We start from the raw sequence: 18,626 nt of genomic DNA on the forward strand, positions 1-18,626 counted from the left end.
TCACACCCAGACAGTCTTTCACTGATGGGGAGAAAGCAGAGATGGCAGACACCCACCACAAACTAGAAGCTGCCACAAAAAACCTGTTTTATCAGTGGCAATAAAGGGGCTAAGATTTGATGTATAGTTCTGCTTGCATCCTTCATACAGCTATGCCATGCTTTTTAAAGCCTTGGTGATTCTCTGTTTGCAAAAAAGGAATTAAGACTTTAAATCCCTCCCAGCATTTTGAAGTTAATACTCCACAGAATAAACACAACATACTTCAGCAATGATGTCACCATTCTCAGCGTGCACTTGAGCTGTCGCGCCGATATCTCGGATTACACTCAGGACCTCGTATATCTGGAAGACAGAAACAACATTACAACATACCCAGAGTGCACACTCAGGTACACACCTATTATAAAGGATAAGCTCCAGGCTCCTTCAGCATACAGGACATTGCAGGGAAGCATTCTCTCCATTTTCTGGAGATTTATGATCCATTTTTCTGCCTACAATTGAATTTCCCCATCTGTACAGTCGGATGCTACTGATATGCTAAAGAAGCACTGTTCAAAAGCCAGGCTTGGTCTATTTACCAGAGGATGAAACAGTGACTGCTCAGGCCTACATCTGGAGTGATTTTAAGGAGCTCACAGAGATGTACTTGTTTCATGCCTCCATTTATTGGTGCCTGGCATGAAAAAAAAAAACCCTCACATTTGATTTTCAGGGAGAACCTGCACCCACCCTTCTCACTGCCTGGAACAGTAGCAGTGTGACTTCCCACTTCAGCAATGAGTTTGAGAGGACTCAGGTTGATTAACATACAACTGGCTCTGTCACTGGCCACTCATTTAAATGCTTCCCAGGGTCATTAGAGAGAACTGCCATCCACCACTGTCTCCTACGCTCTTCCAAATGACTCCCAGGCATTCCTCTCCTCCCACCACAGTTAGAAATATAAACAGCACAACTCAACAATTAAACCTACCCAAACGTAGCAGCCAGGAGGGCAATTCTTTTTTAAGGTCCCAGGGATTCTAAGGCTAAAGCCAGAAACCCACTTCTGGAGCAGGATCAGTTTCAGCTTATGAACACATAGAATAGTTATGCCAGAGATCTCACTGCCTGCCCTGTGCCTAGGAATAAAGCAGCAATTTATACAACTGCCACTGTTTCCACACCAAAGGAGCTGGAATAAAAGCTTAGATCTCTCAAAATAATGGTTTTGCCATTGCTTTCACCAGCCAGGACTTTCAGGGTTTGTTGTTGTGGTGTTTTGTTTTTTTTAAAAAATAACTTTCAAGCCAGAGCTCTGAGTACTGTTTCAAATCTTAGGTACTGTTAAGCATACAAGGACTGAAAACAGAAGAGAATGTTAGATCTCAGTGTGGTAAATTTAAACCCTTCTATGTGACATGCACTGCTTGCAGTGACAGAAGCATGTGAACAGTCAGACTTCCTACCTGAGAGTCAGTTAGCTGAAAGCGATCTTTGAAAGCCATGTAAACCAAGAAGGAGTTCACACCTGGTGGAAAGAGAGCAGAAGATTACCTTTGACATACAAATTGCAGGCACAGATGAAGCTACAAAACACACTTCTGCTCCTAGAGAGGAAATGTCTACCTCCCAGCCCCCCAGCAAGCAGTAGTGATGGGCAGACAAGTAAATTACTTTCATCTGCTGCAAAATGTGTACACACGTGTGCACACACAGACACACACACACTCTGCAGAGCACGGTACAAAGCCACGATCTCCTTGGCCATGTGGCATCTATTAACACAACTGATGAGAGGAGCCTGCACTCCAGCTGTGGGGACAGCTAAACCCCTAGGCTCCCACTTAACATTGGAGTAAGAATAATTCTGTGGATTCAGCACTGTTGGAGGCTGAGTAAAAAAATAAGCAAAAATGCATCACAGACAAAAACAGAGGCTGGGCCTGGCTGCCTGATCCCCCACTCCCTCCTGCGAGAACGATGAGAAGTCTGTCTGTAAGCACACACTCCTCCACAGCAGGTTTGGACTGACCAAGACACAGGGAGTGCTCCTAAGTCAGCTTTCTCTATCCTGCCTTCTGAACCAGTAAAAGCTTTTACCCAGCACTTGTGGGAAAGCACTCATTAGGATGTACAAGATTCAGTTCTTAACTACAAACAGGATGGAAAATTAATCTAGCCCAAGGATGAAATGTCAAGGAAATTAGAGGGGGAAAACCTATGAGGTCATTTTATTCAACTCTTCTCCACTTTTAGCAACCAGTGCTGGATTGTTCCTCTTGGGCCTGATTCTTCCCTTGTTAACAACAGTTTAATGGTCAAACCTATCATGTACCTGCAACAGTGATAACCAAAGGACCTGCACTGAACAAGAGTGCTCCCCTGCAGCAAGGGATTCACTCTCTGCAAATCAATGCTTGCCCACTGTTCCCCTTGCAGTGACACCAGTGTGTACCATCCCCCTGAGCCCTCTACCACAGGGACTATCCAAACCTTCAAAAGAAGCCAGAATGGTCAGAATGGGTCCAGAACAGCTTTACTGAGATGTAAGAATAAGAAATTTCACAAGAGCCAGTCATAAAAAACAGAGAGGAAAAAGGCTTCCTTGAACCTTCAGTGACTGAACTTACCATGATCTTTGACCAGAGCTTCCATCTCCTCCTGGACACCTTTATGCCACTCAGTGATGTCCACATGCAGAGAGTAGTCGCAGCAGGATTTGCTGTCTGCCCATTCTCGCCACTGGTCAAACGCAGTCAGCAAACTGGTCCCTGGCTCGGGAACCACGTGATCGACTGGGAAAGACAACCAAAGTACTAGTAAATGGCTGGCACAGCAGCTTTCCTGGATGTCCAAGATAGAAAGCATACTCTGCAGAGGCTGCTGCTGCAAAAAAAAAAAGACATCCCCTTCCCCTTAAAACATAAGAATTTGAAAGACCTTGGTTTCTGAAGTCCCACATCTGAGAACGCAGCCAAGAAGCTAATTCTGGAGCAGAAGCCGAAGGAAGCAGTTCAATTACTCCAGCCTGCTCACTGCAATTGTTTGTGAATGGAGCAAATGAAATCCTAGGGCAGCAAACACCAACTGCTGCAGAGCTCTATCAACACCACTTCCCTTTTGGTGACAAACAGCGACACAGGCAAGATCCCCTGTGAGCATCAGTAAGCAGCCCCCAGGACTCATTTCAAGCAGTGCCTTTGTATCTCTGAAGATGCTAGAAAAGGCACCCGAGGAGTGCACAGGTTTAGTACTACAGGCATGTGCACAGTGAGGAATACACACATGGATCAGAGCTGCTTTGTGCTACACATCCCAAATCAGAGCACCTTCCAGGGACAGCATACAGGAAGGACTGGAAGAAACAGGACCCACAGCCTGTTGTGGCTGGAGACACCTCCTGACAACGAGATGGTCCTGCTTGCCTCTGGCATCTGCTCAGTCTGAGGATCAGCCTGTTCCAGCCTAACACAAGGTTTAGCCACAGCTGGGTTTGCAAGCAGCTACAGGACACTCCAGCAGTGCCAGAGATGCAGAACAGCCTCCAAGAGGAACAGAAGAGATTTGGATCTGAAGATTTAGTGTTCCTCCCTATACTTTGAATAGCATTCACATTTTTATTTGAAGAGACAGGATCTCTAAAATCTTTACCAGACACAGTGAAATAGAAAAAGCAAGTCAGCATCTCAGAAACTGAGCTGCTGCTGAGAGAGTAGGAAAAGCATGCAGGTCTTCAGGGGTCACAAACTGGGCAGGCACTGTTAGGAGGAGAGAGCCCTGGCTTGATTTTACAGCGAATCACACAAAAAATAAGTTGCTTCAATTATTAGCAGAGAAATTAAAGCAATTTATTTTTAACTTTTCTGGTAAGTATCTGAGCTACCATCAGCTCAGCAGTTAGCTCTAAATCACAACTGAGATAAGAGACAAAGTCCTTGGGCCCTGCTCACTCTCGGTGAAGTACAAAAGCTTCATTTCACCCCCACACAGACACCCAGCCAAGATTTACTGGTTCTGCACTGCCTTAAGAACTGGATTTACACTGAGAGCTCTTGACCCGCTACAAAAGCAATACAACTTTCCTGAAGAACCCAAGAGCTTCAGACACCCGTGTTGGTAATGACATCTCCAACATGTGAGATGTGAAAATACTGTAGAAAGCTGAAAGGTTTACCCAGAAGAACTATCCTTCCCACAAAGCTCTGCCCACCCTCTCTCCCTTCTGCAAAGGTGACTGTGTGACAACACAACAGCATTTAGAGTATTTGTACTCTTCCAAAAGGCTTGGAAATCTATACCATGAGTGCAAGCTCTGAAATTTGCTCAAGGATGTGCTTTTCACCACCCTTTGAGAAAAGCAACCCAGATTTAACTAGATGATAAACCGTCCTGTCTTTAAAAAAAAAAAATTCCAATCTTCATTCCATGATCTCCGTCCCAGTGGTCAAAAACCTTTCACTGACTTCCAGACTGAATTGCTTCTTGGCCAGTGCGTAGCCCCTTCTCACTCTGCCAAAGTTAATCTTTAGCTTAAGTAGTGTGAACAATAAGGAGAAAACAAACATTTGTCTCTGCATTACCAATGGGATACAGAGAAAACCCAGGTTTTCACAACTGTCCAGTGTATCAACATAAGATCCATCTTCTTCAGCCCACTAATTAAACACCTAAAAAATCCCATTTAATCTCTAATACAACACAGTAATAAATCCCCCTCATTAAATGAAAGGTGCCCTAAAAGCTTTATCAATCCCAAGGTGATACGTGGCTTATGGGCAATAGGAAATTCTGCTTGCAGGCACCCAGGGGTTAACACAGTGGAGTCTTCACAGCCCAGCATGGAGCCCCCAGGAATGATTCTGGTGTCTGGGATCAGAGCTTTATCACCGTCTTATTTCATGCACTGCCCAAGTATGACTAATGGGAGTTAGTGGAGGGAGTAGGAGAGGGGGTAAGGGAGCTCTGTCAGATCTTTGACAAAGTCAAACCACAGCTGGTTACAATAAGGATATGGGATGGAGGTAGTGCTGCATATGTGCATGAAAGTCAGCTCTGCAGATTAGGAATATCACATATGGAAGCTGTGCTGCCGACACATCTCAGAGCAGCTCCCTTGAGCTCACCAATAGCCAAATCACCCATCATCCCCACCAAAACAGAATATAGCTTGTTACCATAGCAGCTCTGCCAGGCAAATATTACTGATCAACCACTTCCTTTTATATTCATGTGGAACCAGTAAGCAAGAAGGCCTGAACGTGCTAGGCAAACCAACAGCCTTCAGACACTTGGAAATGAAAGAGGTCAAAGAGACTCAGTGAAGGAGCAACATGGTAGAAAATACCATGGGATGTCTGACACAGCATCCTGAAGCAGGAAGGACACTATGCTGCTGCAGACGGGGCAGCAGAAGCAGCAGATTCTGCACATAAGACATGAGGAAGGTGGATGTAGCCCTAAGTGCTAGAGATAACTCAGACACAAATACAAATGCCTCCTCAATTTTACAACCTCTTGTTACAATGGAAGGGACCAACTATATTGCATGGATCATGGCCTACATGCCAGGTCTCATGAAAGGGTTGGGGTTTTTTTGGGGGTTTTCATTGTTTTGGGTTTTGTTTTTTTTTTCAGAAAAACATATCTAGAGCCCAAATAAACAAGAATGAGATCCTTTAAAGAAGAACAGTCAAGATTTATTTTTTTGTCTCCTGTTAAAAGAACTGAGCACTGCAACTACTTCTGCCTATTGGTATGGATAGAAATCGCCCACGTACAACTCAGAGGAAGTTCTCCTTCCAGTCCTCAGGCACAGCTCAAGAGCTCAGAGTAAAACAAAAAGCTTTTTCTTTCAGGTCCCTGTGCTTCAGATCAGTACAAAGCAGCTGATGAAAGCTCCATCCACTACATTCCCACAGCCCTGGGTTCCCAGGATGACCCTTGGGTATGATCTGCAACAGGACCAAGGACACAAGGTCTTCTGACCCACAGGAGAACACAGCAAACCCAGCCATGGAGATTATCCTGGAGGCTTCCCATGTGAAAAGCAGTGTGCTGTCCTGACCCCACTGAACCACTTCTCCCTAGGGAACCCAACAGTTTACTGCCCCATCCTTCATTCCTTCACCTTGGAAAGCAGGAATGTTCAATTCCTGCAGCCAATGGAGTGGCCTCATGTCTGCAGGACACACAGTAAACTGTTGCAACAGACTTGTTGTCACCCCTTTATTTTCTAGACCACTACAGCCTTGATCTCCTCTTGCCTCCAAGCCCAGATGTTTTCTTCCTGTTGTTGATTACTGCTGTACAAATGATGTCAGCTGCTGGGGTCTGCAAAGGAAGTTACCAGCTCAATTTAAGCTCAAAGCTTGCTCCAAAAACAGAAACAAAAGGAAGAAAAAAAGAGAAGAGGAAAAGATCCTTTAAGCGTCACTTCATCAGTACTGAAACCTTCAAAGGAGGAATTAAATAGCCTGTGGTCCTTGTAGTGGCTCCCTGAATCAAAGTGCATTTCAGACCTAATCCTAGTATCTCTGTTTAACATACACTCTCAGCAAGTTAAATGGCAAAGGTTAGGATTACAGAGGTTTCTCAGCTATGACCCAAAAACATTCTGTAGATTTGTCTTTTAACCTTCTGAAAGGCAGAATCCAAAAATGCAACAGTCTGTGGCTTTGCACAGCAAGCAAGCTGGTTTACATCAGCAAAGTAATTGCTTTTTATAATTTAAAAAAAAACACATGGATTTTGTACTTTACAAATAATCTAATTTTCCCTTGGTAGGATACTGACAAGATTCCAGGATTACTGGATAGTCTTTTTATCTTTTTCCCAGACAAACCAATCATCTCCCTTTGGGCGACAGTGGGATCCAAGCACCTGCATACCCAACATGCCATGATTGTTCCAGCCACAATCACTAAGACTTTAATTACCTTTCCAGTGTGCCTGGTTTTGCTCTCCCATCATTACCTACAATTTCCACATTGCTTACAAGGTGCATCTGCTCTTACTTCCAAGTACTTCCCATCCGTCATCCATGGCTGTTCCTCTGCCTGTCTCCCTCATGATCCTTTGCTCCTCCTTGGACAGATTAATCAGCTCAAGATTAAAGGCAGATAATAAGCTGAAGTGAGACAACAACACTAACCACTGTTAGCTTATCTGTGTGGCTTTAATACACCAGAGCTGGCCTTGAGCCACATTGAAATGTTGTGTGTCCTGTGAGGCAAAAAGGCTGAATGCTGTGCAGGAGAGATAATAACCCCCAGTGCATCAGGCACTCAGTGTGAAGGAAAGAGAAGGCAAATACTTACAGGAATTGATTTACAGAGAACTTTCCAAGTATGGGGGAAGATAAAATAGTATTGTTTTAACATAAGCATGAAAAATCTAAGTACGGTAGAAGTGAGCACATCTGTTTACAAACCACTAGCATTTACTACTTACATCACTGGGCAGTGGTTTAAGCATCCCCTTGTTCTTCATTCAGCCGCTAAGTCTTCTCACTTCATACTGACCTTCTAGCTGCACAGCACACTTAAAATGGTGCCCACCTCAGCTTTAAATAGTGGCTTTATAAAAGGTTGCATCATATCTTGGCTTCCTCTCATAAACTTGGATACACTGTGGCTTTCTGGTCCGTAACAGCTTTCCTGAAGCAGGGAGATATCTGCAGCTCTCACTGAAGCCCTGAACAAGTGCCCAGTTTGAGAAGGGAGGCAGCTCTTCTGCATGGGCATGAGGGATCACACACAGAGAACTGGGGAGGCCATAAAAAATCCCATATAATCTCTCCCTGGCATTTAGAAGCTCCCAATTAAATGCAGTTGAAGAGCCATGCCTTTATATTTTTGACCCCTCACTAAGCTCAAGAGAAATACTTGCTTCAAGTGGGAGAGCTGAACTCAGCTATCAGCCTTGCCTAGAAAACAAAACTTTACTCTTTGGATGGATGTCCTCATGGGTGGGGACTAATGGGTTTTATAGCTTCCTGGTATTGTGAGATGTTCCTTTTTTTTTTTTTTTTTTTTGCATCCTGCCTCATTTGAGCAGGCCTTGGCTTGCTAAAAACTTCTTCCTTGAATTTCTATTAATAGCTCTTGGTTCCAAACTTACCCCTGTAAAAGTTTTTTTCAGCTGGTTTAATTACGTGTCATCTAAAGTATGCATGAAATTTTTCTCTGTCTTCAGCTAATTAAACTCCACTACCAGGAAAAACTATTTGATATGGACAATATAAATGTGAATTAGGGTCAGATGTTACAAAAACTGTGTATGCAATAAAAACATGCATGCAGTATTCCAGTTGCTATTATAAACTGCAGTTTTACACGTTATTTCCTGCTCCTACTAGCATTAAATCTGCCTATTGTTTAAGAGGAGTTTATAAAGTGAAAATCCTTAACATTTAAGCTTAACTGTTAGCAGGCAGATTTCCCCTACCCAAAACTTTAAATAGCAGCTTGATCACTATAAACACATCTGCCTGCTTAATACTACTTAATCTTCCCAACAACTGCATGTGATGAAATCTGGTGAATTTATTGAGTTGTACATTCTGTCACAAGCCATTTTATTGAAAGGTTGTAATTAAATCCAGCCCTGGTAATTGCACAGCTCCCTGCTTAGAACTCTGGAGTTGTTGCTAGTCTAGGGCTGCTGTACTGTTCTCTCCTGGCACTGGTGTGAACTGGGAGTAATGCTATAAAAATGAGTGGAATAAAATCAATATATGTAAACTCAAAGTCAGGCCCTTAACTGACCCAAGAAGCTTCACAGATTATCCCATAATCACAGAAATTTCATTCAGAAACTCCAAATCCTCAGCTAGTAAAAGAACACAATCCCTTATACTACTAGTTATATATCATGACCCTTTTATGTTTCAAGAAACTGAGCTACCAAAAGCTGTCTTGTCCAGTAACAAAGTTGTTCAGAAGCCTCCCAGCAAGACTTATGCTAGAAGTATTGAAGCACAACTGCCAACTTACCACCTCTGCATCAACTGAGGCTAGAAAGAGATCTCAACATTTCTTCTGAGCTCAAAAATCCCAAATCAAGTAACCTAAAAGAGCCTCACATCTGGTATGATCTGATTTGATACCTAGCTCTCCCTATAACCACGCTCTGGGTCATATTTTTGATGAAGGACAAGAAAGGACAGCGACAAGATGGCTTTTAAGGTTACAGTCCCATGTTGCTGACACACCTAAGATGATACACTTGAAGGTAATGAAAAGTCAAATGAAGAATTAATTTAATGCCCTGGATCCAGCAGATTTCAGCTTTGTATACTTCAGGGGATTTATTTCCACAGTATTTTATTGTTCTTGCTCCCCACCCCCCACCCCCCCCAAGAAAAGAGACTGAGATAGAGATTATTCTGAAGAGGAACAACCCTCTGCACAGACCAGCATTTACCATGCTAATACAACTACACAAGGACTGTACACTTGTATCTGCCAGACTAACAGAAGAAAAAGCAGGGTAAAGGACATTGCATGTTGTTTTCTGTCAGATCAAATCCAGTTTATTAGACTCCATGCAGAGAATCAGAAGCTGGACCAGGCTCAGAAGAATTAGACACAGCCGTGCTACACTGATTACATTTTCAGACTGCTATGTTCTGTTATTCCTTCGCTGATGTCATCCAGATATTTCACTTGTCTTTTTAGCTGATTAGATCCAAAATATGATTAATAATTTAATGCCAGCTGGACACAAATGTAAAGAATAGGGGTCTGTATGTCCAGTCATTAATAACCCTCTTTAACAGTTGGAATGCCTACATATTAATAAGATCAGCTCAAAAAAGGCTTCGCTTCTTTACAGAACAGGTTTATTGTACATCCAAGCTGTGCTTGTATCTCAGGAGGTCACTGTGATGGAGGAGGCAGGGAGCCAAGTTCAGGAGAGATATTTAAGTGATTCCAAGATTTATTCTTTCTTTTAGGCATACTCCACACGTGAAGTCCACAAAACAAAAAAAGTACACAGGACTTCAAAGACTTCCATATGAATTGGCCTGTGAACCTTGAGGGAGTGGGATTGAGCAAACCTCTGTTTGTAGCCATGGATTTCTAGTCAAGGCAAAACACAACTATAACACACATCCAAGGGGCAAAAGTTTGATCAGAAAAGGAGGACAACAGATGAAGTGCCATAAGCCAGTTCTGTCCCTCTCAGGTCAGTGGAGATATACCCTGCCCGTCAGGCTTTTTCCACTAGCCAGGAAGCTGGGACAATTCTGGATTTGGATCATTGCTGCCAAGACCACGTTTTAACTTCTCAGCTTCATTTTGTTGCCCATGGTTGTCTCAAAGGTGCAGTGCAGATGAAGAGGAATACAACTGCAATGGAAATATGTGATGGTTCTGAGAGGGCTTTATGTTTTCAAGACTAGGAAAGATTATTTTTTTCCCCAGAAAAAAAAAAAAAAAAAAAAGTGAAGAATTCTGATTCTATAGAATCAGGTGGGAGTTGGTTTCATTTTTAAACAGCTTGTAAGACAAAAAAGGGGAAAAAAAAAAAATCTGCTTGGTGAACCTGTCCTTTCCTTTTGTGTATTTGCCATATAAACATCTCCCTTCACTGGACAAGGACCAGACACTTCTTCTTGTAGCTGTGATGAAATGACATCACATTTTGAGGAAGAAGTTTTCATCAGTCACCATCATAACACTTCCACTGCTGGTAAGACCACGAGTCCCAACTCTGTTCTCAGTTAAACCACTGACTTTGATGACTGTCAAACAGAAAGACAGACAAGGAAGCAAGTACTCAATCAGACCCAGATGTCCATTCATCCATAGAGAAAACGGGTGGGATCTGATGTGGAGGTGCAGCAGAACCTGTTTCCTGAGAAACCTATTGCAGGACACAGATCAAGCAGCATGTGCCCACTGCACACATCCAGTTTCTGCCTACCCATCTGCTAGTTTTCTGTCAACTTTGTAAGGCTAATACTGCCTGCAAAATAGCTATTGACATTGCTGCAATAATAACCTGCAGGAAGCCCTAACTAGATCATCCTTAGTTTAAACAGAAATTCTGTGACACAGTCCCCAGCTGCCAAAATTCCTTCCTCCATCTCTGAAACAGCCCTGGCTGCTCCCTGAAGCAGTCTGGAATCTTCCCAGACCCATGAAGAACCCCAAGTTTGAAGGCACAAAGCACCATGTTTGAGGTAGAAATGTGGATGGATAAAGAGTCCCTTGCACATTAGTCTGAAAAGTACTTTGTATCCCACCAGCAGCTGAACTGTTTGGACACCGATACAAATCCTGAGAAATCCTACCTGAAATAAAGAAAAGTCTGTTGGGAACCATCATTACCCGACATGCATTTCTGGAATGAGATTTTTGCAGCAATACTGGGTGACACCACCTCTTGCTGTGCTGTGCTTTGGGAACTTCCCCCTTCTCCTCTGCACAAAAGCAGTGCTGTGCAGCAGCAGGGACCCTTCTCAAGGAGCTCCTTTACCAGCTCATTTTGCCTGCAGGCTGTGCCAGGGAATTTCATTCACATGTAAAACACCAGAGTCCCCCAGAATCCAAAAATATACACACTGCACATATGAAACTGCTTTCAGGAACAAAGGAATCTGGGGAAAATACGCCTTAGAAGCCGTCAGGAAGGGGAACTTCCAGAAGCCCTTTTTGATGTGCTTTAGAAATTCAACCAGAGATTTTCCAGTTAACATCCACGTGTTAAAAGCTAATGATTCCTCCTATTACTTAAAATAGACTTTCAACATCCAGGAAGCCAAAAGCACCTTACACACACACAGCTCACCTTGTCTCTCTTTCACACAAGTTTTTGCTTTTATCCACACCCTGACAGTAACCTGAGCTGTGTATCATGAGCTGCAGGGACATGGATCCCAGCTGGGAGGGACAGGGACTATATAATTGCTAGTTGGCAGCCAGCACTTCACATCTCTCAGGCAGCTCTACATAAAAATAATCCCTTTATATTTATAATATGAAGGCCTAGGTGAACTTAAGTAATATGAATTAAAGCTTACAACTCTCAGCAACATCCACCTCCTACTACAGACAGCTAGCAACTAGCATGGAGAAATTAAATGCCACGGCCACTGTCACGAGGTAGTCCCAACACTAACTGCAGTGTATCAAGGGAAGCAAAGAGCTTTCCCAGAAGCCATAAGTCTTAAGTGCCCATTGCTGCATTTTTTTCAAATGCACATGGCTTCTATGCGAGTTAGGCTTGTGCAAAGATGCAGGCACAGGCAATTTATAGGCATGATTAAAGTATGCTAGACAGGAGGAGCTCATTTCTATTCCTTAAACATTTCTCCCTCTCACCAGAAAGATTACAAAAAGAATAGTTTCTAAGAAACGGATAGGATCTATGAACTGAAGGCAGAGTGGCTGAAGGAAAGATGGAAAAAGCCTCCACTGACTCAAGATGTCAAACTGCACTCTGCAGCCAGCATCACCTGAATCCACCCCAACTGATAAACCCTGCAGTTAGTTTTAGCCATCACTTCTTTCAGGCATCACTTGCTTCCTTCCCCTGACACGCAAAGCTAATTCCCAACACGGAAAGTGAAAAGTTCCTGTCTGACAGGGATGGTTTCTGCTGAGTCAAGCTCATGGGAAGGTAGAAGCAGCCAAGGGACTGAACACTGGTAGGAAGGCAAAAACCCGTGCCCAGAAAAGCAAGCCAAGAAAAGAGCTGGAGGCGCCATTTCCTGCTGTTTCCTTTAAGACCTTGTCTCAACTTGAAGGTGATTAAGACAGGTTATCTAGCAAGATTTAACACACGTGCCCTGAAAACCTATCACAGGCAGCTAATGATGGTACATGAACCAAGGTGGATAATTGTATTTTATTTTTTTAAGATTGCTTTTCCATTTACAGCAGACAGGCTTTTGCTGGAGGACCCAACTTTCACACCTGCAACCCTCAAAGTATCACATGTATTTCCCAGTGATGTAAGGGGCTGTACAAGACAAAAGACATTGGTGATACTCATTAGGTCTTTAGTTCTCCTGCATTCATCCATAAGACACGGGACTTAGGGATGAGAGCATTTGACATGTGAAAGCAAGAAAAGCACTTAAAAGCAGATCTTCAGACAAAAAACATGGAGTCTTCTCCATGCAGTGGGAAAGTAGCACTACTGATCCCAACCATTACATAGAATAAGAGGTATTAAGTGCTATTGCATAAACAGACAACACTGGTAATTTCTCCTCAGTGAGTGCCAAATCCCTCTTTTTGGATGCATGGAAAAATCTAGGTCAGTCACATCTGCAGGAAGACTGCACTGCCAGTGGTGTTGCCATTTCAACATTCATTTGTTCATAACTAAAGCAGAGTCTCCAGGCTCCAGCATGTGTGGAACAGGCTCCATCCAACCCTTCCTCTGCAGTGACAGGTGGAGCAGGTCCAGAGCAGCACAGGGCAAACCAGAAATGGAGCAAGGGCCCCACTCACCTGCTCTTTAAAACATCAGCATTGCCAAAAAGGCAGAAACCTGGGAGAGGAGCAAGGGCCATGATCCAGAGCAGCTCTGTGGAAGGCAGAATATGGGAAAATAGGGAAAAAAAATTACTGAATTACTTACAAACAAGCTGCACAGCACTGCAGTGGTTTCACAGGACTCCAGCCCAAAACCAGACACTGTTCATTACACCTTTCAGGTGTAAGAGGAAAGATGCCCCGACTGGCAGGCAGAGTCATGAATATCTAACAGCCAGGGTTAAAGACACCATCACAGCACAGGCCTCCTGCAAACCTCAGACAAAGCTACACAGCTCCTGAAGTCCTCATCTGGTCCTCACAGGAGCCTATTCTCTCAGCAGCAAAGAGACAACAAACAACAGTTACAGCCCAAAGGGGGAAAAAAAAATAAAATGCACACAACAACACACAACATATGCTGAGGACTGAACAGCTGCTTCCTCCTGTGCTAACTGGCAAGAGACATCAAGGGGTTGGCAGATTTGTTATGTTCACTTCCAATGGGACTCCTCTGGAAACTCCATTAGAACAACAGAGGTGATCCCATCCAGCAGAACGTCGGTGTGGCAGGGATGGCTGGAAGCAGAGCTGGCCCCAGCAAGGCAGGCTGTGTCCCTACAGTAGCTGCCCTCACTACTGCAGACAGAGATGCCTAATGGACTTAGAGGGGTTTAAAAGCTTGAGAAGAGTAGCTCGCAACAGGGGAGTGCCCATCTCTGATACAGACAGACTTTCTCATTAAGATTTTAAGCCCACTCTGAATGAAAGCAACAAACACACCAGCAGGAAGCTGGGACTCAGTGAAGCAGACAAGATGTAGTGTGAATCAGTGCAGAGGCTGAAGAGTGGGGGGGTATAAAAAGCACCAACGGGAGCTGGGGAGAAGAGAGAAAGGGCCAGAAAGACTCTGCTCTCCTGTGTGGTAATGTCATTATCTTAACGACTGAGTTCAAGGAAGTCTCTACCCATATAAATCACCATAAACTTTCATAAAAGCAGGCAGACATTTTAATTACACTTCTAGAGAATTAAACATTTCTTTGCTGCAAAAGAGCCATGGCCAGCTGCTAGAAAATGAAACAAGCCACACACCCCAACGCAGCCTGTCTGCAGTGCTCGTCCCCAACCACACAGTTCCTCTTTCATCTTGGCCACTGGGTGCAAAAAGAAACAAAATTCAGGCTGGTGCCTGTGGAACAATGAAGCACTGTGTACACACAGCCCGAGAGACTTGGTGAGACACTGCAGCTCTGTGGTCAGGCCCTCGGACTCAAAACCCTTGGTTTTATACTTCCAGCTTGGCCACAAGCTACTGCACAACCACTGCTGCCACCTCCTTCTGTGTCTCTATTTCTATCCTCTGCCCACAATTTAGACTCTTGCTGTCTTCCAGGACAGGACTAATCATGATAGAATAAAATAGCAGCACCCAGTAGGGTAGAACATGATCTAGTCTTTACTGGTGCGTCTAAACACCACCCCATCTCAAGCTGCCCTCATCCCAGAGCCCTGCCCAGCCCTTTTCTAAACCTTACTTTAAGCTCACATTGCAGTTTTAGACTCTGATCCCCTTTGGGTGGCTCCATTCTCTTAAGTCACACTCAGTTCAAAACCTAAGAGGTAAGAAAGCACACTAGACTGCAAACATTTCCTTCTAGCAAGGTGGTGATCTTCAGCATGACCTAGAAGACCTGGTGTCAACTCACCACAGATTTGATTGTAGCTGAGCAGCTGACACACTGCTGAAAATCCCTGCCATCCTGCACATGAGCTGTCTCTAATAGCAGGGTATAGCATTAGGAAGCAGATTGCAGCCCATGTGAAGCTCCCCTTCATTTTCTGAACCTCCCAAGACACAAAGGCTCATATCCCTAGTGTACATTCTCCATGTTATTAGGATAACTGCTAGTCAAGTTCAAAAGGCAGCTGGCTTCCAAGTCACCAAGGCAGAAAGAGCTATAATTTCTCTCACTGTAATTTCTCGCTATGATTATAACAGTGGTTGACTGAGTCAACACAGGCAATGTCAGCAAGGGATTTCACTCCAGGACAGCAGATACCCAGGAAGAAGCCCAGTCTGGTGGCGGGGGGGGGGCTGAAATGTGTGTGGGAGCTGGCCTGGATAGATACAGTTCTGACTAGGACACTGAACAGGCTCAAGGATCAGAAAGCCAGTAAATTTACACAGCTTAGCTTCATCCTTTCTGAAGGGCTAGGAGCAGAGAAAGGCAATCCTGCCCCCTCTGAAATCAGGGAGTTCTACCATTGACTTTAGGAGGATTTCACCCATCATACTTAATATGCAGACAAACCATCACAAGACCTGGAGAGGCCACCCTGTTTTCAGCAGTGATATATTCCTTCTCTAACAGCTCCAGAGACTCTTTTATATCCTAAGGCATCAACCCAGCTCAAGCTGGGACAACAGGGGCTCAAAAATGTTATCTTTATCTCAACAAAACTGTGGCTCCATAGGCTCCATGGGTGAACCTCTTGTAAAGGGCAACTTCAGATGGAGCCCTTTTCTGAAATTCCAGGACTGTTCTCTTTCCATGGAATACAGGGGAGCTTAGGGAAGTATTTAATATCCCTCTCTCCTCCAAAGTCTTCTGCATAACATCCTGGAATCCTCCCTTCAATTTAATGTCCAAATGCTGCATTATGACATTTTAAAAGGGAGATAATCCAAGTTTTTTCTAGAGTAACATTATCCTAAAAGACACACAGTGCTGTTTGTCCTTGGCTGACAAAGCCACACCAATATTGTTTTAAGGTACGGACAGGATCATGCAAATTGCCCTTTCAGGAAAACAAACAATCATATCACAATATGTCACTTCACCTCCCAGCAGCTCTGCACAGCAAAACCAACTGCAGCTTTTCATACGTTAGCAAAGTCAGCTGAGTCTTGCCTTTGGCACTGAGGAGGGCTGAGACAGAAGGATCATAGCTGGAATTCCTGTTCAGATGGCCTCCGTGGGATGAGCAGCTAGAAAAAGAAATCAGCCCTAACTCCTGAGTGCAGCAACCTAGAAGAGAGCAAAGACTGGAGAGCCCTGTAGGAACAGAGGTGATCCAGAGCAGAAAGGGCTAATTCAGATCATCACCCCCAGCCACTCACCCTCATTCCAATTGACCAGGGAATGAGTTAGGAAGCCCCAGACTGGAGCCAGATCTGCTTCCCACCAGGACCAGTCTCCACTGGGGAGAAAATGGGGCTGCTCAATTTGGTACCAGTGAAGATTCCCCACTCTCTGATACTGTAGTAATTAGTTTACTTAAAAGAGGAACACAAGTAAATGAGAACAGGGCTTGGAAACAATAGGTTACATTCTTGAACTCCTGTGTGCTTCCCTTGGATAAGTTTGCCATGAGAACTGAAGGAACAACATGGAATTTGATCTGAACTGAAAATGAAGTTCACTGAAACCAAAGCAGACATACAGGGTGAATTCCTGGCACTGCTGAGGTCGATGACAAAACTCTCCGTTACCTCGCCAAAGCCAGGATTTCACCCACGGGTTTTATAAAACCAACAATCCATAGAAACCTATCCAAGATTCTTGTTTTAATTTCATGGAAATATGTACATAAAACAAATATTTCCCTGCAATGATTGTAAAGTAAACAGCCTTAAAGTGCCCTCCTGCATGAAAATGTGAAAGAAATTGAAGCATGAAGCCAACTAACCTGTTTTCTTGCCCAAAATAAGGGCTCTGTATAAAAAAGAGAAACTGATGGAGTAAAGGTATTTGTAAGTAAATAACACAAAGTTTGTTAAAAGCACAAATTAAGAAACATGGGTGTGCTTTCCCACAAAGCTCACAGCCTTGAGGCTAGCTTTGCCAAAAAAAACCCAACAAACAGACACAAAGTTTGACAGGAGAGGAGCACATTCTCTTTTAAAGAGTCCCAGGCATGGTACTTAAAATACAAAAATGACATAAACATTAGCATGTCATTTTCAGGCTGCAATTTGTTTGTGATATTATGAATCTAGTCCACTAAACATCCCATTTATCATAAAAGAAAAAACGCTGCGAGCAACCACCTGCTTTGGAGAAAACTAAAGGCCACCCACCAAGAGCATGTTCAGGAGGGCAGTTCTGCATGCTTCACTGCAGAAAAACATCTTTGCAAATGCTGTAATTTTGCTAAGAAGAGAACAGCTGAGCTGACAGAGAGCAGAGACTCCAAAGCTTTGAAGTCTAGTTGGGTTTTTTATCCTGCTTTCCACTGTTCAGCTCCAGCTGCTGATATTTGCCCATCAGAAAAGTCTCCCCATCATCCTCAGCAGCCCAGTTTCTGCCCTTGCTCTAGAAAGGTGTTTTTGATTCAGAGATGATTGTGTATTTTGGTGTCCTAACCAGAGACACTCGGACTACAGGAAGGTCAAGTTTAGCCACCAGCCTCCTCTGTATGGTTTGCCCACAGTCATCATCTACACAATGCTAATTTTTCACTGCTGTAAAATGAGAAGTTGGAAAATGGGTGGACTCTCCTCCAGTTTCCCTAACCCAGGGATTGTCAGGAACACCATCAGTGAGATATTCGGATACTCCAGTCATCAAGACACATGCACATACATGGAAAAGTCCAAGCATTTCTGAATTACGAGGCTCAACAGAGATAAAATTGGGGAACCCAAGTAAAGGCCTACTTTGCCTAAGGAATTTCTGCTTACAATGTTTTTTAAAGTGCCACTGGGGAAAATACTGCTGTTGAAAGCTCAGATGCAGATGACAGAGAATAGTATTTTGATCTAATTCAACCTAACAAGGAAGAACAAAATGGTAATTCAAGTGTGAACCAGGTGTACTAATAACAAAGGAACAACCAATGAAACAAAGTTAATGAACTGCAGCTGAAAATAAAATACTATTTCAGTGTTATTAATTTAAATTGACAGCAAAGATTTGAAGAAAAACTGGGTATTACTATGCCCAGTGAGACCATCCACAGCTACACCCCCACTCGATGTTTCCAGCATGCCTGAGGTTATCTTCATACACTAACCTCATACTCTAAAGTGGTAACACTATGAAAAACAATTTCCCAGGTTATTTTAAGGCTATTTATTTGAAGCATTACACCAAATTTACAGATCAAACAACCTCTTCGCGAGCCCAAGACTCAGAAGATTTG

General features: G+C 43.6%; 1 protein-coding gene across 5 annotated transcripts in view; it reads right to left on the minus strand.

Annotated features, from left to right (window-relative positions):
- Positions 1-18,626, minus strand: part of DPYSL2 (dihydropyrimidinase like 2) — a 51,922-nt gene that overhangs the window by 16,758 nt on the left and 16,538 nt on the right. For all 5 annotated transcript variants that reach the window (XM_051640797.1, XM_051640798.1, XM_051640796.1 and 2 more), the window contains 3 exons: positions 2,619-2,783; positions 1,455-1,516; positions 265-345 (listed from right to left, as the gene is read on the minus strand). In XM_051640797.1, coding sequence (XP_051496757.1) covers positions 265-345; positions 1,455-1,516; positions 2,619-2,783 — 308 coding nt within the window. The remainder of the gene's footprint in view (positions 1-264; positions 346-1,454; positions 1,517-2,618; positions 2,784-18,626) is intronic.

The sequence above is a fragment of the Apus apus genome, chromosome 26 (genome assembly GCF_020740795.1).
Source record: "Apus apus isolate bApuApu2 chromosome 26, bApuApu2.pri.cur, whole genome shotgun sequence".
NCBI classification, from domain to species: Eukaryota; Metazoa; Chordata; class Aves; order Apodiformes; family Apodidae; genus Apus; species Apus apus.